Below are 19,286 nucleotides of genomic sequence, written 5' to 3' on the forward strand. Positions count from 1 at the left end.
TCCCAGAGCCCCCCAGCTTCTCAGTGGCGGAGCTGGGGTTAGAACTCAGACCCAGGTCTCTGGTTTCTTTGACGATCTCAGGGCCCCTTTCAAAGATGACATCTCCGGGACTAGGCCAGACTTTTTAATACGGATTTTTTTTCTCTTTTCCTTGTAGCTGTCAATACCAGCAAATATGCAGAAAGCTATCGGATCCAGACCTATGCCGAATATGTAGGGAAAAAACACGAGGAGAAGCAGATCAAGAGGAAGTGGACAGAAGATACCTGGCAGGAGGTTGAGAGAAAACGATTAAAGACTCAGTCCATGTCCTACGCTCTGCAGAATCACTACTACCACACCAACAGGTAAGAGTTCTCAGCTGTTGAATTAAAAGGGCAGAGTTGTTCCAGTAATAGTTTGTCTTCCTGCTTCTCACGGGATTTTAAGTCCTAAATCTGACTTTTGAGAAAGACTTTTTTTCTCACTTTCCACAACATACCAGAAGTTACTGCTGCACAGATTCCTTCTACAGTGTTAGACCCACGGGGTATAGAAAACGGGGGAAAGTTCATTACAGAAAATGATAAAGATTAGAAAAGTGTGAACTGACAGAAGAAAATATTAGCCAAATCCCATCACCCAGAAGCAATCACTGTGAATATTTTAGATTGCCCTCTGTGCTTTTTAAATGGCCTTTATTTATTTATTTACTTTTTTTTTTTTTTTAAGATTTTATTTATTTATTTGACAGAGATCACAAGTAGGCAGAGAGGCAGGAGGAAGCAGGCTCCCCGCTGAACAGAGAGCCCGATGCGGGGCTCGATCCCAGGATCCTGAGACCATGACCAGAGCTGAAGGCAGAGGCTTTAACCCACTGGACCACCCAGGCACCCCTTAAATGGCTTTTTAGAGATTTAAAAAATTGAGATATGGGATGCCTGTGTGACTGAGACAGTTAAGCTTCTGACTGTTGGTCTCAGCTAGGGTTGTGATCCCAGGGTCGTGGGTTCGGGCCCCTCATCGGTCTCTGTGATGGTTGTGAAGCCTACTTAATAATCAAGACATGCTATACAATAAAATGAAGAGATCTAAAATGTTAGTTCAGAGTTTTAAGAGTTCTATGCAGCAATGTATCCACTACCCAAAGCAGGACATAGACCATTTCTGCCTCTTCACAAAATTTCCTTGTGGCCCTTTTCAAGCAACCCCAACCCTCTACTGCCCTAAGCATCCATTTCTCATATCTGTGACTATGTATTACTTTTGATTATTCCTGGAATTTATAAAAAATGGAATCATATTGGGAATCGTATTGTGTTTGGCTTCTTTCATTTAACTTTTTTTTTTTTTTTTTTTTAAGATTTTCTTTATTCTAGAGCGAGCACCCAAGTTGGGGGAGGTGCAGAGGGGAAGGGAGGGGAGAAGAATCTCAGGCAGACTCTGTGCCAGTCATGGGGCCCTGGGGCTCGATCTCACCACCCTGAGATCATGACCTGCACCGAAACCAAGCATCGGACGCTCAACCGACAGAGTCACGCAGGCGCCCCTCACTTAACATTTTTTGAAACCCACCCTTGATACTGTGTGTACCAGGAATTTATTATTTCATTGTTCAGTAGTATTCCACTGTATAAATATACAACACTGACCTCCTCTCCTGCTGGTAGACACTTGGGTTGTTTCTGGTTTGAGACCATCATGTAATGGTCACTACAAACATTGCTATAACATGTAATGGTCACTGCCAACATTGCTATAAAAAGTGTCTTGTGGCCATATGTTTCCGTTTCTCTTGAGTCGGTACCTAAGAGTAGCGTTGTTGGTTCTCAGGGTAAGTGTGTGTGTGTTAGACTTTATAAGAACGTCCAAATGGTTCTCCAAACCAGATGTACTATTTTATAACCCACTGGTATGGTGGGAACATTCTGGTTGCTCTGCGTCCTTGCCAATGTGTAGTGCTTTCTCTCTTTTATTTCAGCTGTTCTATACAGCACAAAATGAGTATTGTAGTGTATTGTGGTCTTAATTTGCATTTCTCTGGTGGCTGATGATGTTGATCACCTTTTTTGTGTGCTGGCCGGCCATTTCCATATCTTCCTTTGGAGGTGGCCGTGTAAACCTCTTGCCCATTTTCTCATTGGGTTTTTGTCTTTTTAGTGTTGATCCCTGGGAGTTCTCTTATGTATTCCGGAGACACGCCCTTTGTCAGATAGATGTTTGTGCTGCAAATGTGTTTTTTGAGTCTGGGGTTGCATATTCATCTCGTTAGTGATTTTGATGAGCAGATATTTTTAATTTTGATGGAGTCAGGTCTATGATTTTTTTTTTCTTTTATGGTTCAATCTTAGCCTACTCTAAGGTTGTACCAGTTTTCTTCCAGAAGGTTTATAGTTTTAGTTTTTCCATTTAAATCATGACCCATTTCAAATGAATTTTGTATATGGAATGAGATAGGAGTCACGATTTAGTTGGTTTTTTTTTTTTTTTTTTTTTTTTAATATGGATATCAACTTGTTCCAGGAACGTTTGTTAAAAAGACTTCTCTTCCCTCATTGGATTGACTTGGCATTTCTGTCAAAAATAAATTGACCATGTATGTGTAGGTCTATTTCTAGACTGTTCTGTCCAATCATTTTTATTCCTGTTCTTGTGCCAATACCACACTTTCTTATTTCTGTGGCTTTATAGTAAGTCTTAAAAATCAGGTAGCATAAACCCTCCAACATTGTTATTCTTTGTCAGATTGTTTTGGCTATTCTAGATCCTTTGTATTCCACACAAATTTTACAGTCCTCTTACCTCTTTCTTCATTCAGCCTGTTCTGTAGTTTTTACTGTAGAAGTCTCAAAAGTCTAATGTTAATGTTCTTCTTACATATTTTACATTGTTGTTGCCATTGTAAATTTCTTAAATGTAAATGTAAATTTCTTAAATTTCATCTTCATATTGTTTGCTGCTTCTCTATAGACAAATTAACTGTTGTGTATCAATTTTGTATTCTGCAACCTTTTATAATTGACTTATTCTGATAGTTGTTTTTTTTTTTTTAATATTTCACAGGGTTTTTTAGGCACACAATCCTTTTGGCATGCTATTAACCACAGATTAACAACAGTTTTATTACTTTTCGTTCTGAATGTCTTTTCTTTTTCTTGCTTGATTGCACTGACCAGCACCTCTGGTCTATTGTCAAATAGAAGTGGGAAGGGTAGATAACCTTGTCTTGTTTCCAGTAATAGAGAGGGGGAAGTCCAGTGTTTCTCCAGAAACCTGGACCTCAGATCGTCTAGTTAGTCCTCTCTTGGGTTTAGGAAGTTGCCTTCCATTTCCCTTTACTGAAAGTTTGAATAGATGTCACATATTTTCAGATGCCCTTTCTGTATCTTTTTAAGTTGTATGGTTTTTGTCCTTTATTTTGTTAGTATTTTGAATGCCATCAGTTGGTTTTTAAATGCTTAATAATTTTGTATTCCTGAGAGAAATCCTACTTGGATTATCCTTAATAATCCTAATAATCTTTAATTAAAAATTAATTAATTTAATTTAATTTAATCTTTAATAATCTTTAAAATCCTACTTGGATTATCCTGATGTATTATCCTTCTTGTGTGCTTCTGGACTTGATGTGTTAATGTTTTGTTATGTATTTTTATATCTTTTCGTTCATGAGAAATACTAGATTGGAATTTTTTCTTTTTTTAAAATATTTTTCAAGTTTTGGTTATCAGGTTTATGCTGATCTCATAAAAATAGTTAAAACGTTCTTCTTTTATTATTTTCCAGCAGTGTGTATAGGGTGGTTTTTGTTTTTGTTTTAAGTTTTTGGTAGAGTTTACCAGTGAAGACAAGTTTTTTGTGAGATGATTTTGATTATGGACTCAGTTTCTATAATAGTTACAGGATTGTGTAGATTTTCTGTTTCTTCTTGGATCACTTCTAGTAATTCGTGTTTTTCAAGGAATATTTCATTTCATTTAAATTGCGAAATTTGTTAGCATAAAATTATTAGCTCAAAATGTTACCTTATAATTTTTATGTCTGTAGGGTCTATAATTATGTCCCTTTAAAATTTTCTCATATTGGTAATATGTGTTTACTCGCTCTTTTCCTTGCTGGGTGCTTATCAGTTAATTCAGTTAATTCTTTCAAATTCTCTCAGCTTTTTATTGGTTTTTTTTTTTGTCTTCTTTTTTTTTTTCGTTTATTTATATCCTTGTTCTTATTATTTCTTGTTTTGTATTTTAATGTTATTCTTTGTCTAGCTTTTTAACATGAGAACTTAACTCATTGATTTTATATATTTCTTTTCTATAAAAGCATTTAAAGCAAAAAAAAAAAAAACATTTAAAGCTATAAATTTTCCTTTAGACTGTTTAGCTGCATCCCTTAGATTTTGATAGGTTGTCTTTTTACTATTTTCTGTTAGAGGGTATTTTCTAATTTTTCTTGTGCTTTCTTGTTTGACCTGGAAGACAAGACGTTATTGACCTTGATGTTATGGCCCGGTATATGGTCTGTCTTGGTGAATGTTCCACGTGCACTTGAATGGGTATAACATTTCATTATTGCCATTTCAGGTTACATTGGTTCATGGTACTCAAATCTATATCCTTACTGGTTTTGGGGGGAGTTTGGGGAGGGGTTCTACTTTTTCTTTCACCGACTGAGACAGGGGTTAAAATTTCCAGCTGTGGTTGTAAATCTGTTTTTCCATTTTACTATATCAATTTCTTGTTTTATGTATTTTGCAGCTTTTTTGGTAGGTGTGTGTCTATTAAGGATTGCTATGTTTTTTTTTTTTTTTTAAGATTTTATTTATTTGACAGAGAGAGATCACAAGTAGGCAGAGAGGCAGGCAGAGAGAGAGAGAGGAGGAAGCAGGCTCCCTGCTGAGCAGAGAGCCCTGTGCTGGGCTCAATACCAGGACCCTGGGATCATGACCTGAGCCAAAGGCAGAGGCTTTAACACACTGAGCCACGCAGGCGCCCTGGGATTGCTGTGTATTCTTAATGAATTGCCCCTTTCATCAGTATGGAGTATTCCTCTTGATATCTAGTAATAATCTTTTTTGGTATTTATTTTGTCTGGTAATTAATATTGGCACTCTTGTTTCTTATCCTTGATGATTGCATACTCTATTTTTATTCAGCCTTTTACTGGTAACTTGTCTTTATAAAGTATGTTTCTTATAAACAGCATATACTTGGGTCTTGCTATTTTATTCATTCTGACAACCCCTTTCTTTTACATTTAATCTAATGAATGATACAGATAGGTCTGCCTCCCATCTTGGTTTGTTTTCTATTTTTCCTGCTTGGGTTTTGTCCCTCTTTTCTTTTTTTCTGTTGCCTTTTGAATGACTTGTGTTTGAGTTATTACTTGCTGATATGTTAGCATCCTGTTTATCTTCTCTGTTGACTTTTTTGCTTTTACCTCTTTGTGTTATTTTTTTAGTCCTTGCTCCAGAATAATGGCCGACAAACTAGAGCTCATTGGCCAGATCCGGTCCACATATTTTTATAAAGTTTTATTGGAACACAGCCATGCTTCTTAATTTACATCTTGCCTCTAGCTGCTTTGCCTTACAGTGGCAGATTTGGGTAGTCTGACAGAGACCATAAACCCACAAAACTCTGTCTGTGTACTCTCTGTCCCTTTACAGAACAATGTGCTGACCCCAGGTACAGAACTGCCCTTTTCCAGTACGGTAGCCACCAGCCACGTGTGGCTGTTGAGTACTTCGCGTGTGGCTCGTCCAAACTGATGTGTGTTGTCAATTTGAAATACACATCAGATTTTGAAGAATTGATGACATGTTGAAATGATAATATTATGGATCTATTAGGCTAAATAAAATATTATTAAAATCAACTTCACTGGATCCTTTTCACTTTTTTTCTTTTTAAATGGTGGCTCCTAGAAAATTTTAAATGGCATTTGTGGTTCACGTATTTCTGCTGTCCAGGCACTGCTCTAGAAATGATCATGTGCCCCTTTCCTGTATCACAGCAGATCTTCAAGTGAAAATCGCACCCCTCCTGGCCAACCTGGGACCCTGACGGTGGTCTCTTTCCATCTCCCTCCCTCCCATCCTTTCTGATCTTTTGTCTGTGTTTCTTCTCCATATGCTGTAAACTTGATATGTTGTTGTTTTTTGTTCCTCTCCTTTCCTTTTCTTTTTTTAAACAATTAATACTTACGAAGAAAATAAGGGGCTGAAGTATGGTGAAAATGACAGAAGTATAAACACAAACATGCAAGCCTTCCTCATTAGTGCAGATTTCGGGGTTGGGGGGGCGCCCTGTGGTCGGGGAAGGCTGCGGGAACCTCCCCTCTCCCAGCTTTAGCGAATGGACCCTGAGACCCTGGGAGCGCTGCTGCCGCAGTCGAGCTTCTCCCCAGGGCTGGGAGCTGTGCTGGCAAAAATGGACACCTGCTTCCGCTGTTTGCATTGGGATGGTGGCACATGCTTCTTTTCTTGTCTGTGATGGATTCGGTGTCCAGAATATTCAAGGAGCCTGTAATCAATAACTGGACCACACTAGGGCTTAGATTCTGGGAAACTGGGCCAGACGTAAATTTGCCTGAGGAGCAACTTTGGTTGGGTGGCATGAATTCTGAATAAATACAGGTTAGCATGGTGTTCAAAGAATCCTTCCTTACGGTGGATGCTAAAATATTTAAAATCTCCCTAGTAGGTGTTTAGTCCCCAGAAATAGGCAGAAGCTTGAAACCTTCCCTGAAAGACAGGTGGTATTACCATTTTCATCTTATTAAGAATGTTCTCCGGGCACCTGGGTGGCTCAGTCGGTTAGGCCTCTGCCTTTGGCTTGGCTCATGGTGTCGGGGTCCTGGGATTGAGTCCTGCACAGGGCTCTCTAATTCTAGAGAATGTTCTCTAATTAAAGAAAACAGTTTTCTAAAGTCATTTTGCCCTCAAGAGATTTTGGTCAGTCGTGTCTACAGGTTATTAACAGTTGGCCTTTTTTCAACTGTTGGGGAAAACCCTATGGTTGGTGTCTTCTTTCTCGTGTTTTCTGTCTGTGAGACTCCACTGTGGCCTTCCTTGACAGTGTCGTCGCTCCTGGGAATTCCTGCTTATGTAGGAGACGCCTTTGCATACATCGTTGTTATGGTTTCCAGATTCCACCTGACTGTCTTAGAAGGCTAGTGCTTTCCCAGAGTGACTGAGTGAGCATATCACATTGGCAAAAAGGGGAGCTGCCCCTGTGGAGACAAAGAGGCCATCCCAGCAGAAGCCATGGCGAGGCCCGGGAACTGACCCCAGGCAGCGAGCAGACAAGGGTTCTAGCTCAGGTTCTCGTGGTACCTTGAAAACGACTTCATTCGCTCTTCCCTTCAGTAAATACCCATCCAGAGCCCAGTGTCTGCCTCTGTTCTCTCATCTTAAATGAGGCATTTTGTTGGGAAAAGAAACGCTAAGATCCCTTCTGGCTCTGAAATTATAGATGTTTTGACACCATACGCAGGGCAGAGCACGCGGAAGAAACTGCTGGAATCGCTAGAGACCCTTTGCTTCTCTCCTCAGGTAGCAAGTAGTTTGCTCCCAACCTAAGACTGCGAGTCTTGAAAATGCCTGTGGTTGGAGAAGTTTAGATGAGGAGAGCATGATAAAAATCCAATCAGGTAAGCCAGTGTCACAAGTGAGCCCACGAAAGCCTTACACGACACTGAAATAATAAAGCAGCAACCAAATGAAGAAAAGATCCTTGACCGTTTCAGTGGGTACTGCCTCTTAAATCCCCACCAGCCCTCTCTATCCCAGAATGTCTCAGAAGCTGCTTCTCCCTGTGATTTCAACGCAGTTAGAAACCACCAGCCTGCGGCAGAACCTAGTCAGACTCAGCCCTTTCTGTCCTGTGTCCTCTGTCTACACCTTCATTGCAATCCTGTTTCTGTGACTTCGAGAGGATTATGAGGGGGTTGCCTCTGGCTTTCAGATCTCTCACTGTCTCAGACTGTCTCGGCAGCCTGAGTGCCACCCGTTTCACCCCGGTGGCTGCTTGCTGTCCGGGGGACTGAGGAGTGCCTTCGGAAGCTCCGTGCTGGCCATCTCTTGTTTCTTTTCTCCTTTTTTTAAAAAAAGATTTTTATTTATTTGTTTGACAGACAGAGATCTCGAGTAGTCAGAGAGAGGAGGAAGCGGGGAGCAGAGAGCCAGATGTGGGGCTCCATCCCAGGACCCTGGGATCATGACCTGAGCCAAAGGCAGAGGCTTTCACCCACTGAGCCACCCAGGCACCCCTCTTGTTTCTTCTCTCTTGGCCCCAGCTCTGTGACATTGCTGCAGAAATCCTCATTCAGCTTTGTCTTTTTTTTTTTAACTTTTTTTTTTTAATTGCAGAGTTGTCACACAATATTATATTAATTTCAGGTGAACAACAACACAGGGATCCAACAATTCTCTACATCACTCAGGGCTCCCCACGCTAAGTGTGGTCACCATCTGTTACCATGCAGCCCTATTCCAGTATTCCTGTATTCCCTACGCTGTACGTCACATCCTGTCGCTCTGACTGATTTGTCACTGGGAGTTTGTACTTCTTAATCCCCTTGACCCTTTTGTCCATCTCCCCACCCCACCTCTCTGGCCACCAGCAGTTCCTTCCATTCGGCTTTAGCTGGTGCTGCACCTCTCCAGAGAGGGTGGGGGTGGGGGAGATTCCCTGCTGTGGCACTCTTGTTGGCTCCTGGATTCAATAGCTTAGGAAGCTTAGGAACAAACTTGTCCTCGGTGTCTTTATCTTAACCACATGACGTCTCTCCAGTGTACATATTCCTTGGAGAGAGCCTCCGCTCCTGGCAAGGACTGGTGAAATTCTCTAACACAGCCACCTCAGAAACTTTCCAGTATTTGGGAAGCGTAAATGTCGGCAAACTCAGTGTCCGTCTTGTGGGTTAAATGTATTTTAGCAGAGAAGGTGTTTCCCGTGACACTTTTTAACTGATAAATGCACGTAATCTTTAAAATTTAAAGTGATAAATGCGTGTAATCTTTAAAACAGGAGAATATAAAATGAAGGGGTTGGCGGAGAACCTTGGGTCCTCCCTCTCTGGCTCTTCTTCCAGCTACAGTGACCATTTTCCTGGAAGCTATACATTTCTTGTTTTGTCAACTTTGACCAATATATCTGGGTCAGTTCTGTAAAGGAGTGTAAATGTAGTGCCCACACTGTGTTTCTCTCTGTTTCTCTTCTCACCATGATTAGTTACACTGTTAACTGTCTTTCTGGATCTGTTCTTTTGTGCTTCTTGAGAAGTCAGCGTTAGGAGGGGGCAGCCGGTATCCAGCTTGTATCATGTTATGATGGCGGAAATGCAGTTGGGCCCATTGGGAAGAAAGTGTACTCCTGTGCCATTAAAACTTCGCTACCCAACCGAGAATCAGCCTTTTTTGTGGGGGGATTTTTGCTTTTTGAGGGAAGTACTTTTCTTCTCCCTGGGTGACTTTGATTTCTTTCCTCTTTTGCATATGTAGTGTATGGTTAGTAAATGCTATAAAAATGTGTCTATTTCACCTTCATTGATAATGTTGCTGGATATGGAATTCTAGGTCCAAAAATTTTTACCTGTTCAGAACCTTCAATACATTGCTCCTCCCACTGTCATCGCTAATCTGCTTTCCTGGTTTCTGTGTCTTTGTATCTCTCACTCCTAACCTGGAGTCTGACCCAGAGTTAGATCCTCTGATGTTTGGTGAATTGGTGAGTGAATAAATATTTAAGTGCCAGTTTTAAGTGCAGGTTCTAGGCTAGGTTCTTCATGTTTTTGTTTTTGTTTTTTTGAGAAAGGGCGAGCAAGTGTGGGTGGAGGAGGGGGAGGCAGAGGGAGAAAGATAATCTTAAGCAGGCGCCATGCTGAGCGTGGAGCCCGACACAGGACTCCATCCCCTGACCTGGGCCGAAATCAAGAGTCGGACCCTTAACCAACTGAGCTACCCAGGTGCACCCTGGTCCTTCATGTGTTAGCTCTTGCAATGCTCACAGCAGAATTGTCAGGGAGGTGAGGCTTGTCTGCATTTCCCAGAGGCTCAGGGGGATTAATCCGTTCTTGACGAAGACATGGATTTGATACCAGGATTATCTGCGGAGCCCTGTTCTTATTACCACGTCCCCCCTATGCATTTTCCCAGGTCTGTCTTCAAGGGAAGATGTTACTCACATTGCAGCTAGGTGCATACCACATAGGGGACAATTTTCTTGACACTAGTCACCACACCACCTAAGAAAACCTCTAAGAGCTTGTATCTGTTCATTTAAAAGCAATATCTCAGGAAGCAGAAGAGAGGCCCTTTAGATTTCTGCTTAAAAGATCCCAAAGCTTTCATTACAGAAAAATCTCAAACATATACGAAAGTAGGGAAAATAATACAACAAAGTCCTAGCTAGTAAGCTCTCACAGTGTGTCTGTCACCAGTCACCGAGTGGCCAGTCCTATTTTATTAGTACTCTTTCTCTCCTTCTCCTTCACATGGCCTTGAAGCAAACCACCGGTGGCATATGCTTTCAGCCATAGGTCTCTGCACGTATGATTGGCATATGCTTTCAGCCATAGGTCTCTGCACGTACGTATCTAAAAGATAAACAGTCACTTAAAAACAGAACTGCAGTGCCACTAACAAAAGAAAAAATTAACAATGACTCCTTAATATCAGATAGCTGGTATTCAGATTTCCTGCTCACACTTAAAAAAAAAAAAAAAAGTTGTTTTGTTTGAGCTCTAGTTTCCACACAATTCATATGTTACGTTTTGTTGATGCATCTCATCTCTCTAGATCTGTGAATTCCTCTCACTGGGTTCTCCCACAACCCCCACCGTGCTTCAGAAACTAGGCTGTTAGCTCTGTAGGATTTTCCATATTCCAGACCATTGTTTCAGGTTTGTTCAGCATGTTCCCTGACTGCTATATTTGTCATTAACTGGTAGTAAGATCTGTAAACTTGATCAGATTCAGGACTAAAGTAATGGCAAGAATATTTCACAGATGGTGATGTACATTTCCTCCTGCATCTCATTGGGTTTCTCTTCATCTCTTTAGTGACCCAGAGATACAGTTCGTACGGAAAAAGCAGAATAAATTCTTTAATCTCTCCCCTCAACACACATCTTTTAAAAACCAGCTTCCAGAATAATTAGTTTCCTGTCCCCTTTGAAAGTGAGCAATGAGATTTTGTTTTGTTTGTTTAAATCATGAGATTTTTAAAATATATATATATATACATATATATATATATTTTTTATGTTTTAGTACACTTATGGGGTTCTTCTTTTTGATGCTCTAATTATCTTGTTTCTGAGCAGTGGGAACAATTGGAGTTGACTCTTGAGTCCTCTGAGACAATTCCAGTCATCTCTAAGAGCCTCTTTAACTTCTGGTATTTATTCCAGGCTCTTCTCTACATTTCCTCCCTTATTTGTGGAGTTAGCCATTTCTGCAAAGGGCCAGTTCCTTTTGATGGATCATGGTATTTAGAATCTATAATCTGGGTTCTATTATCTAATCTATAATCTGTGTTTGTGGATGCTGAATTCATTGTTATTTATAGTTTTTTAATTTAAAGGGCTAGCAAGGACTTCTTTCTTCTTTCCTTCCTTCCTTTTTCTTTTTAAAATTAGTTTATCCTGGGGCGTGTGGGTGGCTCAGTCGGTAAAGCTCTGCCCTCAGCTCAGGTCATGATCATGGTCAAGACCCGTGTGGGACTCCCTGATCAGCTTCTCTCTCTGATTTCTGCTCCCCGTGCTGTGTGCTCGCACATTCTCTCTCTCTCTCTCTCTCTCCCCCTGTCAAATAAATAAAATCTTAAAAGAAAGACCTTAGTTTATACTGATATTTCCAATTCTAGTTAGACTGCAGGACGTACTTAACTACTTTTAGTTTCTTTTTTTAACGCTGAAATTTTTAATGTAATTTAATTTTTAATTACTTAATGATATTAAAGTAAGTATTTATTTGCTTTATAGCACTATGGATAATAATTTCAGAATAACTATGACCGTATCCTTATAAATAATGTAATTATTGAAAATAACTGTTTTGCAGTAATTTTTTCCCCTGGAGTATATCTGACTAGGGATGAACAGTCAAAATAACTTGATTTTAAAGTCACTTGAAATAATTCCTCTTTGTATAGTTAAGCTACCAACTCAGTAAACATTTAACTTTGTTTCATTTTTAACTTTAGGGATTGTCTTTTTTCAAGTCAGTTTTGCTGTGTAATTACATAGACCATTTGTGTGGTTCCAGAGTCAGATCTCCAAAGCTTCTCTCCCTGCCTCCTCCAGCTTGGTCCCTCCCTCCCTTGAGGCGACCAGGTTTATTGGTTTTTAGTCAGTCCTTCCATTTTTACAAATTTATGCAGCAACTACATATGTATGCCTTCCCCTTCTGTTAGGTAGATGGGAATGGACCACACATCCTTTTCTCTACTCTCTGTTTTTCCTTAGGCCTCGTGCCTCAGAAGCTGCTCTTACTTTGCTTCTGGTGAAATGTGATTCTTCACATGGCAGGTGGTTTTAGTGTTCTTGAACCTCTTAATAAAATGTACTAACCGGCAAGGTCTGGGTGGGTCATCCTAGTTTCAGTGATCCACCTCGTGGAGAAATTCACAAATATCGTATGTCAGATGTGTTGTGAAAAACTAATTCACGACCCATCGTCTTGTTGAGGGGATCATTCCTCGACCTTCTCCCACCTTCCCATCACCTCCTCTGTGCCGCCTTCTGCAGGCGTAAAACTCACAGACGCACTGCCTGCTTTCTGGAGCAACGTGAAAAGTGAGACAATGCCCCTCCCTATTTTTTAAGCAGATTCTTTATTCCAGGCACTGTGCTAGTTGCTTTACATGTTTTTTAGAAAATCTCTCTAATGATGCGGTGAAGCCTTTGGTGATATTCCTAATTTAAGGATGAGAAAGTTGAGTCTCAGGGAAACTGAATAATTTAGCTAGAGTTGCCCAGAATTCTTACTTACGGGTGTTTGGGATCCACAGCCCCTGCATGAAGTTGCCTCTTCTGGACATGGCACAGCTACCTGTGAGCTTGCGTGTTTGAGAGAGACGCTGTCTCATTTTAAAGAATTATGTTTTCTTGAAAACAAAAATAAAAACAAAAAAACCTGTGTTAAAGAAACCCTAAGTTTAAAATCTCTGAATTTCAACCTTACCTTTTTGTGGGTGAGGATTTAGATGTCTAGTCCCATGCATCATCAATGTAAAATGGTTAACTTAAAAAAAATTTTTTTTTTAAATCCAAAAAACAGAAATGATACTGGGATGTACAGGCCAATATCAGAAACTAGGAAGTGCCATCCTCTGGTGTGCTCAGCACTGGTCATCCCCTTAGTAGAATCCAGTCTTAGGCTGTGCTTTGTTTTGTTTTGTTTTGTTTTTAAGATTTTATTTATTTATTTGAGAGAATATGGACATGTTGGAGAGGGAGAGGGAGAAGCAGGCTTCCCGCTGAGCAGGGAGCCCCATGTGGGGCTCGATCCCAGGACTCTGGAATCATGACCTGAGCTGAAGACAGACACTTCACCAATAGAGCCCCCAGGTGCCCCGTGGTCTTGGGCTTTGATTGTTTGATGAGTTAATGTTAAGGAGAGGCTCTGCAGCGAGTCCAGAGGCAGAGGACCTCAAGGGGAGAATAGATGGTCACAGGTTAAATGTGCTCAGCCTGGGACAGCAGCTAGAGGGAAAGGCAGTAGGAACCATGGTCGAGATCCTGAGATGCCATCGCAAGAGAGGTAGTGATTCTCTGTCCTCACAAGGGACTGAGGAAGAACCGCAGGGGGCTTAGCTGGCATTCTTAGTCTTAGTTCTGTTTGGCTCAGAGGCCAGCTCAGGAAGGGGGGACTTGTCTTGCTGCAAATCACGGGGCTGACACGGCCATAGACAGAGCTCTTCCTGCGCATCGGCTGCCTTCCCCTCCGCTGTGCCGATTCTGGCCGGGCCTAAGTATCTTCTGAGGGTTGTGCTAATTTCAGATTGCGAAGGTGGTGGAGACCTCTAACATCTGTTCAAAGTGATTTTTTGCAATAACTAAGGACAAATGATCACGGTCCTCCACTCAGCCCTCCCACTTAACTCCTTTCCACATCTGAACAGTTGGAAGAAAGGATCGTTCTGGTCTGAAGGGAGTATTTTAAGATCCTGGAATGAACAGTGAGCTAGAGTATGGCTGATATAAAATGCAGAATTTGAAAAGTTATGTAGTTACTAATAAAATGGAACAATTAACCAGGTGAATTAGATTTACCACAGAATGTCCCGAAAGACATAAACCCTTTTAAACCAAGATACAGGAACAACTCCTAACAGGTGTCCCTTGTCCCATCTACCTGGCCAGGGTCAGGAAGAGACGCCCTGATCTAGCTTGTCTCTGCCCTCAGACTTCTCGTGGGCCCGCAGGTCAGGACCCCTGCTTTCTCTCACGGCAGGTAGGTCAGTAGGATTCCTGAGAATCATATAAAAAGAGGTGCAGGGAACTTGGATAAACAAAGTGTGGTTGACGCATACAGTGGAAATAGCTTCCGAGAGAAGGAAGTTCTGACGCCTGCTCATACGTGGGTGCGGACACGCCATGGACTGGCAGCAGGAGGCAGTGAGGGGCTGTTGGTCAATAGGTGTAGAGTTTCTGTTTTGCCGAATGGACAGGGTGCTAGAGCTTGGTTGCAGTGCTGTGTGCATGTATTTAACACCACTAAACTCATTTAAGAGGATCAAGATGGTAAATTTTGTTATGTGTACCTTCCCCACAATTAAAAAATTTGGGGGGGGGGGCGCCTGGGTGACTTGGTTAAGTTTTTGCCTTCGGCTCAGGTCATGATCTCAGGATCCTGGGACCGAGCCCTGTGTCGGGCTCCCTGCTCAATAGGAATTCTGCTTCTCCCTCTCTCCCTGTCCCCTTCCCTCGCTCATGCCCCCTTTCTCTTCCTCAAATAAATAAAATTTAAAATTTTTTTCAGAAGATGAAGGCTACTCAGAATACGTTTTTTATGGTAGAACTTTCCTTTTTTTTTTTTTTGAGGGGAGGGGCAAAGGGAGAGAGAGTGTCTCAAGCAGGCTCCGCACTGAGCACGGAGCGGGATGTGGGGCTCAATCTCAGGACCTGAGCCAAAACCACAAGTCAGACGCTTAACTAACTGAGCCACCCAGGAGCTCCTTAGAGCAGAGTTTGACTCAAAGCCTTTCTTAACCAGGAAAGGGAGGGTGCCGGTGACAGACGTAGACTACTTCAAAAATGTGAATAGAAAATGACAGACTACCAAGAAAAAGAGTGGATGAGTTCATAATTTCCAGTTACTAATCTCTTTTAGACTTGATTTAAATATGTCTGTAGACGTAGAAGTGCTCCAGGTGGAATGAGAGGTTGGTAAATTGAGCAGAGTATGCTCCTGAGGTCTGGCCTTCCTGTCTCCATGTGTTGGATGGGCTCTCCTATGTCTGGCACCCAGACGGATCGAGTCTTGGATGCGGGTCTGCTTGAACAGATCCAGAGGTTGGGGTGACAGTGCTGCAGAAACCGACAGAAGCCCCAGAGCGCAAGTGGAAAAGCCTTCTTCTACCTCAAACTTGAAAGCAGATTGTCCTCTCAAGATTTTATTTTAGGGGCGCCTGGGTGGCTCAATGGATTAAAGCCTCTGCCTTCTGCTCAGGTCATGATCCCAGGGTGCTGGGATTGAGCCCTGCATTGGGCTCTCTGCTCAGCGGGGAGCCTGCTTCCCTTCCTGTCTCTCTGCCTGCCTCTCTGCCTACTTGTGATCTCTGTCTGTCAAATAAATAAATACAATCTTTAAAAAAAAAAAAAAAGATTTTATTTTAAATAACGTGAAAGCTCCGTTGAGTAGCACCTGGCACTTAGATGACTTCTGATGTCTTGAAATGCATTCACCTGTCCTCACGGCCGTGATAGTTGAGAATTAATGTTTTCTTTTCATATTTTCCCATTATTTCTTTAATCCACCATAATTAAAAGTAATTATCTGTGTTTGTAAGAATGGGTTATATTATTCGTACTTACCTTCACGGAAGAGCGTAATTTTTTTTTAATAGTGCTAACGATTGAATTTGCCCTCCACACACTTAGGTAGCACACTGAGGTGCTACTTTTTTACATGTCCGTTAACTGTAGGAAAACAGATTTCCTGGTGGAGTTACCCAGATCAGTGCAGTTAGGATTCTTTCTGTATTTTCTGTGGTAGTTTTAGCTGAAATCAACTATGACATGTGTAACATTGTCTAGATCTATGGCTTAGAGGTAGAAATTTGTAACGTTTTTCTGATACTTTTTTGTCACTGTATACTCTTTACTTGCGCTAGTCCATCCTAAGGGAGCCAAAGCAACAGGAGGTTGGTGTTTACTTGTGGGGGGGGGGGGGTCGGGTGTAAGGATGAAGAATGGATGCTGTGGCCCAGAACTGGGTTTGTCATTGTGCTGGTAGGTGCTTCTTTGTGTCAATGCTGTCTGCAGACTCGAGGTGCTGCCTTTTGTCCACGCGGGGGTCTCTGAAGCAGATTCCGTTTTGTTCAGCGGCACGGCGGGCCTTGCGGCAGCCGGACAGACACTCGCCAGATGGAAGCGTTCCTGTCCTCCCTTTTGTGCCCCTTCTCCCAGATGCAGAAGAGCTAAAAGGGGCTGTACATTTTCAAATCCTCAATCCCAAACTAGAACTCATTCTAGAACCTAAGTGGTAGCTAAATGGACATTTACCATGCTCTTCTTTAAACTTTTCTGTATATTTGAAGTTTTTAGGATGATGGAGAAAAAAAATGGAACCATGTCTTCCAGAAGCCTCGTGTGCATTTCCAGCAGAGCAGGGCATTTGGGCTGGATTCTGCTGGTCTGCAGGTCCCAGGCACCCGTGCATAAGTGGCAGTGGATGGCTTCATGCGCCCGGGGGAGGCCGCTGGAAAACTTCCCTCCTTGCCCTTGCCCTTGCCTTGCCTTGCAGCTCGGGGCCAGCCCATATAACCCACACAGGCTGCTTGTGCCTCCCGCTCACACTCTTCCTTCTCTCTGTCTCTCCTCCTCGCCTGGCTCTTTCCAAGGATTTGGACCCCTGCCTCTGATGACTCGGATCAGCATCCTCTCCAGAAACATGCCCCCAGCAGGCCAGGGAGGGAACAGCGGAGGCGCTGGCATGCAGGTGTCTGCCTTGCCAGGCGCTGTAATTTATGCTGTTGGCGCTTGATTTTTTTTGTTAATCCTTATAATAACATGTTTCTTAATTAGGGAGACTGAGACTCGGTGGAAGTACGGGAAGCTGCCTGGAGTCCCCAAACCAGTAAATGACAGAACCCGGATTCGGGTGGTCACCTCTCTCATCCCAGTTTCCATGTGTGCTGTTCCCAGCGTGTCTGCTCCCTCCTCATATGCCCAATTGTAATCCTTCCCCACCATCAGAAGAGCCTTCTGAGAGGCCTTCCATGCCACCTGGGAAGAGCCTTGGGAATTCTCTGCCTTGAGAACTCCCGTAGAAAGTGAAACGATATTATTTATTCATCTTTGCTTTCTAGCATCTAACAATGAAGCCCCACGGTCACTCAGAGACAGGTGTAAATAAATGAATGAACCAGAGAACTCGGAACACTCTGGGAACTTATCTTCCTACTGAGTTTCTGATTGGGAAAGTCCCTAAAGACTGCTTTTTTTTTTCCTTTTGAACAACATAAAGTCAGGCTAAGAATACTTTGAATTGCTTTGCTAAAGACAAGCCAGGAACGAATGACACAAGAAAATCTCTCTCTTTCTTCTTTTTTTTTTTTTTAATCTTCCTCTTTCATCTCCAGCTTCTCCGTCTCTGTTAGCTCGGATAATTTTGGCTACGGTGGGCAGCTGAGAAAGGTGAGTGCCCACGTAGCAAGGAAGGGTCGGGTCCTTGGTGCATCGGGTAGCCCCACCTACCTACTTCTGCATCATCTGTGAAACAGCTCACTTCCAAATTTGAGCCTAAAACTCGGCTGACATTATGGGGGTTTTTTGGGTTTTTTTTTTCCTTCTCAGGTTGGATTTGGTGGGTTTATAAGAAAAACAGAAACCACCAAAAATAGCAATTCTCAAAGAGATGAGATGTCTTTAAAAAAAAGACATCTGTAGGATTAAGATGTTGATGCTATAAATGTTTAGGTAACTGGTTTTGAATTTTTTCTTAGCTGTCATTTCTCCTTGATGTACCAATTCAGATGAATGGAAGTGTAAATTGAAAACTAGTCTGGATTATAGGACATTGGTGAAGAAATGAGCTAGATTTTTTTTTTAATTTTCTTATTTATTTATTTATTTATTTGAAAGACAGGGATCACAAGCAGGCAGAGAGGCAGGCAGAGAGAGGGGGGAAGCAGGCTCCCCGGTGAGCAGAGAGCCTGATGTGGGGCTTGATCCCAGGACCCTGAGATCACGACCCGACCAGAAGGCAGAGGCCCAACCCACTGGGCCACCCGGACACCCTGAGCTAGATTTTTTTAGAAAATCCGTCCCAGGGGCGCCTGGGTGGCTCAGTGGGTTAAGCCTCTGCCTTTGGCTCACGTCATGATCTCAGGATCCTGGGATCGAGTTCCGTATCGGGCTCACTGCTCTGCAGGGAGCCTGCTTCCTCCTCTCTCTCTCTCTCTGCCTGCCTCTCTGCCTACTTGTGATCTCTCTCTGTCAAATAAATAAAATCTATATAAAAAAAAAAAAAGAAAGAAAGAAAAGAAAAGAAAATCCATCCCATCTGTAACTGTGTGAGCAGAAGTGTTCCTTGATAAAGCCATATACTCATAGAGCAGGAAGACACTTGGAGGTGATCCTTATGCACCCTCTCTGACTCTTCAGCGAGGAGAACTCGAAAGTCAGAAAAGCAGGTCTTACCCAGAAGTCATGAAGCCAATGAGTCTAACAGAGCTGAGTGTGCCCACTTAACAAAACCAGACAAGTACTGATATACTGCTGGTATAAGGGTTTTTCACAGTGTTACGCAGATCTTTGTGAAGTCCTTGGCTTTTTTTTTCTTTTAGAATATTTTCAGTGAAATACACGAGCTTCATTTTTTAAAGCCAAATAATAGACAAATTTTATAATAAAAAGTTACAGTAATCCTGTCCCTCAGAGGCAGCCTCTTTCAACTCTTTCTTTTGATACTTTCTCCAAGTAATGTAATTATTGCTACGTCTTGGCTTTTCTGTTTATCCATTGACTTGCTAATACAGTAGGCACGTCCAGTCATTTTTATGTATCTATACTTTGTGCAAAGCAAAGACTGCCTATAGTTTTTAAAGTTGTCTTAGCACCTTATGTTGTCTCTGTTT

At 42.1% G+C, this 19,286-nt stretch overlaps 1 protein-coding gene across 2 annotated transcripts in view; it reads left to right on the top strand.

Moving 5' to 3' along the window:
- The window catches only part of PARN (poly(A)-specific ribonuclease), a 156,995-nt gene that overhangs the window by 113,910 nt on the left and 23,799 nt on the right, over positions 1-19,286 (top strand). For both annotated transcript variants that reach the window (XR_004281745.1, XM_032327095.1), the window contains one exon: positions 158-347. Coding sequence is in view for 1 of the 2 variants with exons in the window: in XM_032327095.1 (XP_032182986.1) it covers positions 158-347 (190 nt within the window). In the remaining variant the exon portion in view is untranslated. The remainder of the gene's footprint in view (positions 1-157; positions 348-19,286) is intronic.

The sequence above is a fragment of the Mustela erminea genome, chromosome 20 (genome assembly GCF_009829155.1).
Source record: "Mustela erminea isolate mMusErm1 chromosome 20, mMusErm1.Pri, whole genome shotgun sequence".
NCBI lineage: Eukaryota > Metazoa > Chordata > Mammalia > Carnivora > Mustelidae > Mustela > Mustela erminea.